Raw genomic sequence first — 8,275 nt, 5'->3', positions numbered from 1 at the left:
AAGTGAGCCAGATTCCAAAATTAAAAAAAAAAAAAACAAAAACAAAAAACCACAAACTCGAGGACCCAGAAACGACTCCTGAACGAGGATGTTGTTATATGTAATTTAAAATTGAAACTCCATAATAGGGTTGCTTCTGACATTTGCAAATCTCCTTGCTCGTATAGACACTGCCTAGAAATCGTGGGTCGGAAAAGGATGTGTTCCAGGGAGGTCCACATAAGGGGAAGAGTCACCTGTAAGTAAACTGAACTTAAGGGCTTTTTCAAGAGGACTTCCGTCACATTGCTTAAGTCTGAGAAAAAATTATTTGCACAGCAATCATTTAAAGCCAATCACATAAAAGCAGGCCTGGGTCTCCGTGTCTCCCCTTGGCTTTGTATCTGTAATATGTGTGCGGTTCCCAGTGTTCCTTGACATTTCCTAGCACTACTGTGAGGTTTCTAGAAAAGCAGTGAGGGACAGACGGGTGGCTGTCTATTAGAACAATTCATCAGACAGCAGTTGAAATATTGATAAGAAAACGGAAATCAAATTAAAAGACGGGAAAAGAGAGAGGAAGGGGGAGTGGGACGAAGAGAGACATCAGGGAGGAGAGCCGCAGGGCGCACAGACCTAGTGGTTTCTATGCACCCCCTCCCCGCACCCCCCCCCTCCCCGCCCAGCTCAGACTGGGACTGAGGCTGGCTGTGTGAAGGCACTGCAGAGAAAGGCATATTTTGACTCTGGGCAGCCAGCAGGTTTAATAGGGCACTGAGGATCCGGGGCTCTAGGCGCAGAGAACTAGCTCCCAGAACTCGAACATCCTGGAGTTGCTGGAGTTCTGCTCCTGCTGGCCAAACGGGAAAGGGTATCTAAGGTGAGCGTTCCCCTGCGTAAGATCCCTGGGGGAATGCAGGGGGGTGGTGGTGCCCCTTTCTCCGCCAGGAATGGGAGGCTTTCTGGGACTCTCTCTTTCTCTCCGGCACTTTCTTTTCTCTCGTCCCCTGCTCCCCGCCTCACTTTTTTTTCCTGCAAATTCCACTCCAACTTTCAGAGAAAATAGGGGACACTCTCCACAAGGACCCCGGGATAGAGGCAGGGAATGGGAATCTAGGAGCCCAAAGGAACATACCTGGTCCCTGAACTCGCGTATGTGTGTTGTGGCTTCAGGAGCCGAAAAGCTGGAATTTGTTAGTGAGGAGAAAAGTGCTTTATCAGAAACACATTGGCTGCCGGAGAAGCCGCACGCTGCCTGCCGCGTTAAAGATGGTTTAAGAGAAGGAAGGGAAGAGGGGAGAGAGACAGCCGCCGGACTTGGCAAGACAGGGGGAGACTCACGCAGAGGCACCTGGCATTCTAGGGTGGTTTCTGCCCCGGCCAGCCCAATTACTCAGACTTCAGACACCAGCTCCCCTGCCACTAGAAATAAGGCTGCGTCATTCATTGTCTTTTGTCTCTGCTGTAAAAACTGTTTTCTTTAAGAAGCAGGGGCTGGGGGGAAGGGCCTCCCCAGACCTCCAGAAGCTTCTGCCAGTCTTCCTCCCCAAGCGGTCCAGCAGCAGGGAAGAGGGGGGCAGCTGGACTCTGGCAGAGTCCTGGGGTTTTAGGGGAGCCAGGTAGGAGATCTGTGCCTGGAGGGCCGGAGCTTGGCAGCTCTGTAAATATCTGTTCCCTGGGTCGTTGGTCTGTATCCCAGGGGAGACCTACCAGCATTCTTTCTTCTGGCTCAGATGGTCCCCCGTCCCCTGGTGTCTGCAGGTGTGAAACTACCCAGGACCTGGGAGTGGGGGGGTGGGGGTGGGGGTGGGGGGATGGGTGTCTCTGACTGTGGGTAGGGGGGCGTTACATGGCTGTGGGAGAGAGACCCAATGGTGTCCTCTGGCTCTCAACTTTCAGGTCTGGAGGCAGAGGAGCAGGGCAGGTGCCCAGTACCTAACAGTTGCGATCCTCCCTTGCGGATCCCAGGCGGATCCAAGCATCCCAACTCCCCCTTTGTGTCCTTTCCTCATCGCCTAACCCCACCCCGACCCCCTACCCTCTCACCGTGTTGTACTCTTGGGTGACTGAGGTTTCTCCTACCCAGGCTGGTTCTTGGGCCTTCCCCACCCTTCCTTACCAACCCAGGATGTTTCAGACGGTCCCCGACACATCGTCTTACGTTAAGGTAAGACATGACAGCGGCTTTAAACAGGTAATAACCCCCGCTCCTCTGCCACCCAGGCTTGTGGTCCCTCCGTCCCCTTTCTTGGGTCAGAGGGTGGATCTGGAGACTGGGGAATCCTTGGTTGAGGAGGCAGGCTCTTGGGCAGGTACTGTTTGGGAGACTGGAAGTGGGTGAGCCTGGTGAAGTTTGGGCAGGGAAGCCGAGACGCCAGTCCCTGACCTGAGAGACAGTGTCCCATCCCAGTGGGTCTTGCGCTCATGCTGCGGGCGCACAGGTTTCAAGTTAAGAGTCTGCCTGTACTTGGGAGTGTGCATGTGAGTCTCTGGGCATGTGTGCTAGGGTATGTGAAGGCGACGCGCTTCTCCACTGGTTCGACACCCCGTCGGTCCTCAAGCACACTTTTCCTTGACCCCACCCGCCCCTCCAACGCGCAGCATTTGACAGCATATAGAACGTTTTTTGCACTCACAACAGTTCCCAAGAATGTAAACAAACCGAGGGAAGGACATCTGGGTTACACGTTTAAATGAAAATCCGCCAGTGGGGCGGGGCCGAGGGTGCCGGGGTAGGTCCTGCTCCCTCCTTCCGGGAGCAGCCGGGAGCTGGGGCTGGCTGAGCCTTCCCTAGTTAGGAGGAGGAAGAGCCAGCTGGGTTCTGCAAACCCACCGCTCAGGTCCCGGCCCCACCCCCTTCTCCGTGAAACTCCGCCCCTGAGGGGGCCCCCACCCCAATTTGAGTGCCAGCGCGGAGCTCCCTGCTGCGTCCGCCAATGCCACCGACCTGTGGGACAGCCGGCACTTGGCCACCTCGTTGGGGTGTGGCTCTCAGGAAGGGCCACTTTTGCAATCGGCCCTCCTCCCATTCCTCCACGGGGAAATCTGTTGAGACTGGGTAGTATCAACCCCCCCCCATTCCCGCCCCCTCCCAAGGTCTAACGGAGTTTTACAGTCACTTTGGGGGGCCAGGTCCTGGAGCCTTGGCGCGGGTAAGAGGTGTTTAATCTGTAATGAATGAATGAAAAATAAGTGAATCGATGTGTCTACAATCCATATAATGGATGGCTGGACGGAGGGCTCCCGGGAGGTGGCAGGGCGTACACACGGAGACTAAAGCGCGCCGGGGTTCGTGGTGTCCAGTTTTCCCGGAAAGGTTAGGCGGGCTGTGACCCTTCCCACCCCGCCACTCCCAGTACTCAAAGCTAAGGGCGTTCCCACTTCCAGCTCTGCCCCAAAGGCTGCAAGAGTCTCCGGAGTGGGGAGTCTCTCTCCCACCCACAGCCCACCACCACTTCCCCAACCCCTGTCTGCACACACCTGGGGGACCCAAAACCTCGGGATGACGGTCCCAAGAGGGGCAAGCAGGAGCCCAGGAGACTGACCCAAGCGGAGAGTAAGAGAGAAAGCAAACCGGCCCGGGAGAGCAGAGCTGTCCAGAGTGGGGAGCAGGGAGAGAGGCGGCAGTCTAGTAGCTATGGGCAGCCAAAGGAGCCGCTCGCCGCAGGAGCTCTTTTCAAGGGGGAAAAATGGATTTTTCAGCAGCCACAAAGTTTGTATTGTTGCACAAAGGGGTGCATTGATGGCGGCGCAAGGTCTGCGTAGCAGGGACAATCTTGGGTCTGTTCCTCCGGCTCCCTACATCGACCATTTGCCAGAGGGGCACAAACAGTCCCCCGCTGCCAAGCCCCTGCCATTCTGTGTCAGGAACCTCCGAGGTTGTTGACAAACACCACACTGCCCCGGCCCCGGCGCCCAGGCCGGGAGCCTGGAGCTCAGCCCGGCAGCAGCAGCCAAGGGTGCCCACTCCGCAGCAATCTGGGTTCTGAGAACTCACAGAGCCCTCAGGGAGATTCTGCAGGAGAGCGCTGAGGGAGGGCATGGGGCTGGAAGGAGAGAGGAAAAGGGAGAGAGGGAAGGGGGGTGACTCTTTAGGACAGTGACATTGCAGTAGGTGAATAATGGTAGTAACATCTTTGTAGCCCTTGCCTTTGCTAGGCCCTGCTCTAAACATGTATTTATACTAATCCATTTAATATTAATAACAACCCTAGGAGGTAATCCATTTTGCAGATGAGAAACTGAGGTATTGAGAGGTTAAGATAACAGAGCTTGTAAGAGGTGGGGCCAGGATACAAATAAGGGCAAAACTGTGCTGTCAGGCACGTTCCAGACACTCATTTCAAGTTTAGGAAAGCCCTTTGAGGCTTAGGTCCTATCACAACACCCATGTACAGATGGAAGACACTGAGGCACAGAGAGGTTAAGGAACTTGTTCAAGGCCACAGCGCTGTTACGTGCAAGAGCGGGAATTCAAACCCTAGTTCCTACAGTGAGACCTTCCACCTGGATGTTCCACCCGTAGATATGGGGAGCCATCCTGCCCCTGCAGGGTGCAAATTCCTTGTCAGTCCCAGCGCGGAGGGGGGGGGGGAGCACAACCCGGAAAGCCCCTCGTCAACCTCGCGGAGCCTGCCTGGGTCCCCCACTCTCCCCTCTTTGCGGGTCTTCCAGACTCCTTGCTCCCGCTCCCTCCCCACCTAGCCTGCTGGTTCAGCCGGAGCTGCATTCTGGAGGAGACACCCCGCCCCCCCAAACCAGACCAAAGGAGGCTTCTAGCCCCAGAATGTTCACAGCGACTGACATGCCCCAGGGGCAGCATCTGGCCGGCAGGTCCTGCAGCAGCGTTTCAAGGACACAGGTCTGTACTTAGAATAAATGCCATTTGGGGCAGCTGCGAGGCAGGGCGGACAGAGATCGGAGAGGGCCCCCACCCCAGGCTCCCATCTAGGCGCCGCGGCTGGGTGAGAGTCCCGGCACCTGGCTGGTCTCCACCTCTTGTCAGCCTGCGCTCTCTGGTCGGCCGGGGACTCCCTCGGGATTTCCTCGTCGACGCCGCGCGGTCTGGGGACCCGGCCCGGAGCACCTCGGGCTCGGGGCGCAGAGACCCTCCCCCAGCAGAGCCCGCCGGCCCCCGGCCCTCCCGCCGCCGCGGCCTCCCACGTAGCGTTTTGAACCCGCTTGGCGCTAAGGCAAGAACGAGCGTGGGGAGCGGGCAGGGCGAGCAGAGGCTCTAAATCTTCCTTCAATCTGTGAGTAGATGAAGTCTGAGAAACAAATTCAAAGCAGGCGCGCCTGCAGAGCCTTCCTGCAGAAATATTCCCCGGAATTCAAGCGCATCCAGGGGCGGCTCGAGCTGCCTTGTTTGGCTAAGGTCAGACGAGACTCGAGTTCTCCAATAAAAATAAATCTCAAATTAATTATGGCCTGGAGCGAGGGGCCAGACACTTGAAGCTGCAGTTGTGCAGTCTGGAGTTTTGGCGCTCGCTCGTCGGTCCCTCCCCCGCGCCCCCGCCTCCCCGCCCTCCCCGCCCTTGCCAGCTCGAATACCAGCCGAGGCCGCGCTGGACCCGAGGGGCGGGGAGGACGGAGGACGGAGGGACGGAGTGGGGAGGATCCGCCGGAGACACTCTACCAGGCCTGGCATCTTTCGGGGTTTCAAGTGACGGGGCAGTCCCCGGGTCCGGAGGCACCCCGGGGATCCGGCACCCATTGCTGTGTCCTCCCGCCTCCAACCTGCGCTGGGACCGAAGAAGCCCAGGAAGTCGCGTCTGGAAAGTCTTGACCGGGTCAAAAGGGCTGACATTGAGCGAGCCAAGACACGTTTCACCCAGCCGCTTCCCTCCGGGGGGGGGGGGGGGGGGAAGCAGGACTTCCGCATCTTTGAAAATACTGTCAAGTGCGGATAGTGCGAGGCAAGTCATCCTACCAGAGTTCCAGCGAAAATGTTCAAAATCCAAATGTTTTCCTAAATATTCACCCTCCATGTGCATGCTTTCTGTACGCGACCCTAGGCTTAGAACGGTGTCATGAGTTGTCTTGTGGGTCCCCCAGTTGGTAGCTTTTGTTTTCCATGCTGGCCCGGCTTCCTTGGCTGCCAGCGCTCCCCGACTTGAAAGCTGGTGGGCGCTGATGGTAGCCGTCACCGGCTCCTGGGCACCAGCCCTGCCCAGTCTGGGAAAGGCAAGCAGGGCAGTCTCTGGTGAGCCAGGAAAGAGGGTGTGTGCAAGTGTGTGGGCTGGGGTAACCAGTTCCTCGCTAAGCTAGGAGAAGGGAGAAGGAGAAAGGGGAAAGAGAAAGGGGAGGGCGAGAGGGGAGACGGGGAGGGGTTCCCCAACTCAAAGACACTTTTCATTTGCAGCGGGCCTTACCACAAGCTCTCTATCAATTTGTCTCAATGCAAACATTCAAAATATTCTCTTTGGCTGCTCGTGAAAACAATGCGAGCTGCCAGGATCAAACCATCTTTCCAGATGTCTGGTGTTAACCACATGAAACAGGGCAGACTTGTTTACTGTTGTGTTTGGTTAGGGCTTTTTCCCCCTTGGGGATTTAAAATAGAAGCAGCAGCAGGAGTTGAGCCTCAAACCCAGACTTATATAAGTGGAGCAAACTTGCCCACCAGCATGTCAATATGGGGTAGAGGGAGCCTCAAATCCCTCAGAGAGCTGTTGCTCCCAGCTGGGGGACTTCTTTTTGCTGGTTGGAGGACCTCGTGAACGGACAGGAGCTCCTCATGGAGGAGCTGGTAAATAGCAAAAGGCACAGCATCAGTGCCAGTCCATGAGTCACAAAGGGGTGACAGTCATGCCAAGGTCAGCCTTTCCCCCCTCCATCTTCCAAATTATGAAATTGCCATAGCTTTGGTTCTCCCAGGAGAAACAAAGTGCTATTGAGTTCCACAGCTAAAACAGGAGGGCAGGGGCACCTGGGTGGCTCAGTGGGTTAAGACTCTGCCTTCAGCTCAGGTCATAATCTCAGAGTTCTGGGATCAAGTCCCTGGTTGGGCTCTCTGCTCTGCAGGGAGCCTGCTTCCTCCTCCCCCTCTGTCTGCCCCTCAGCCTACTTGTGATCTCTTTCTCTATCAAATAAATAAAATCTTAAAAAAAAAAAAAACACAGGAGGGCAAGTCCTCATTTTAATGTAGTTTCACATTGACCAACTCCCTGATGTGAAAGGCAGCTCCTGCTAAAAGGAGTTGGGGGTGCTAGGGGTGTGGGGGCGACTGTCCTGATCAGCGCAGTATAGATAAGAATATATGCTCTTGGCCACCCCTCATAGGAGGTGGGAAGAGAAACCTAGCCAAGATTTTTGCCATGGAGGTGACTTCTCCAGCACTAGGAGGAGTCTGGAAGGAAGGGGGAGCAGCTGGCTGGTGTGGGGTGGCCATTAACAACCTCAGTGTTTGCCCAGGACCAGGAAGGGGGCCTCCAGGTAGTAGAGTTGGAATCCCTTCTGCCTGAAAAAGGGGCAATGTAGCTGGAGGTGCCGGGTTTCTGGCCAGGTCTGGGTGGGAAGAGGTCTCCCCGCACCCTCCTGAAAGCCCTGTTGTCGTTTGAAGGTCGGCAGAGTCTGGGCTGAAAAGGAAACAATTTGGGGTTTGAAAGGATGTAATTCATTCTTCCTTTCCCTTTAACCTCTTTCCTCTCTGGAAAGCATGTGGAAAAGCTGAAGGGAAGAGTGAGAGGGCAGGCGGCTGGCCGAGGGGAGGAAAGGGTTAAGTCTGATTTCTTTTAATTGAACTCCAGAACTGGTGGCCCCAGGCAAAGGGGGGGGGGGCTGACCCCGCTAGCGGTAACCAGATGTGGCGGTCTCTGGGGAGCCCCCAAGCAGACCCCTGGATTGAGAAGCAGACAGGAGGTGGGGGGGGTCAGTCCGGCCCCCATCCCACCCCCCCACCCCCACCCCCACCCCATTCCCCCATAAGCACACCGAGTCTCAATTGCTGGCAGGCTGCACCCGCCACTCCAGGTCTGGTCACGTTCAGACCCGCGTCTGTATTCGAACCCAAAATTGGAGCTGAATTGATGAGACTAATTTCGAGAGGGGGTGGGGGGAGGGAGGGAGGAAGGCAAGCTAGCTTTCTGGCTCAATTGGTCCAGAAGAAATAAAGAATTAATAAGTCACCTTTTTCACCGCTGTGGACACCCTTTTGAATTTTTTTTCTTTCCAATTGACTCGGATCTCCTCTGGATTTTTTTTTTCCTCCTTCCCTGGGTGGACTCTTAAATAAAAGTGAAAAAGTCCAAAGCGTGGTCTGGAGAGCGTGGACAAGGTAACCTGTTTTGGAGGTTGG

At 55.8% G+C, this 8,275-nt stretch overlaps 1 protein-coding gene across 1 annotated transcript in view; it reads left to right on the top strand.

The window, feature by feature from the left end:
- Positions 1-785: 785 nt before the first annotated feature.
- Positions 786-8,275, top strand: part of FLI1 (Fli-1 proto-oncogene, ETS transcription factor) — a 124,093-nt gene continuing 116,603 nt past the window's right edge. The window contains exons 1-2 of the mRNA XM_046016364.1: positions 786-859; positions 2,066-2,146. Coding sequence (XP_045872320.1) covers positions 2,108-2,146 — 39 coding nt within the window. The 5' untranslated portion in view covers positions 786-859; positions 2,066-2,107. The remainder of the gene's footprint in view (positions 860-2,065; positions 2,147-8,275) is intronic.

The sequence above is a fragment of the Meles meles genome, chromosome 8 (genome assembly GCF_922984935.1).
Source record: "Meles meles chromosome 8, mMelMel3.1 paternal haplotype, whole genome shotgun sequence".
NCBI classification, from domain to species: Eukaryota; Metazoa; Chordata; class Mammalia; order Carnivora; family Mustelidae; genus Meles; species Meles meles.
This window is presented reverse-complemented; position numbering and strand designations above follow the sequence as displayed.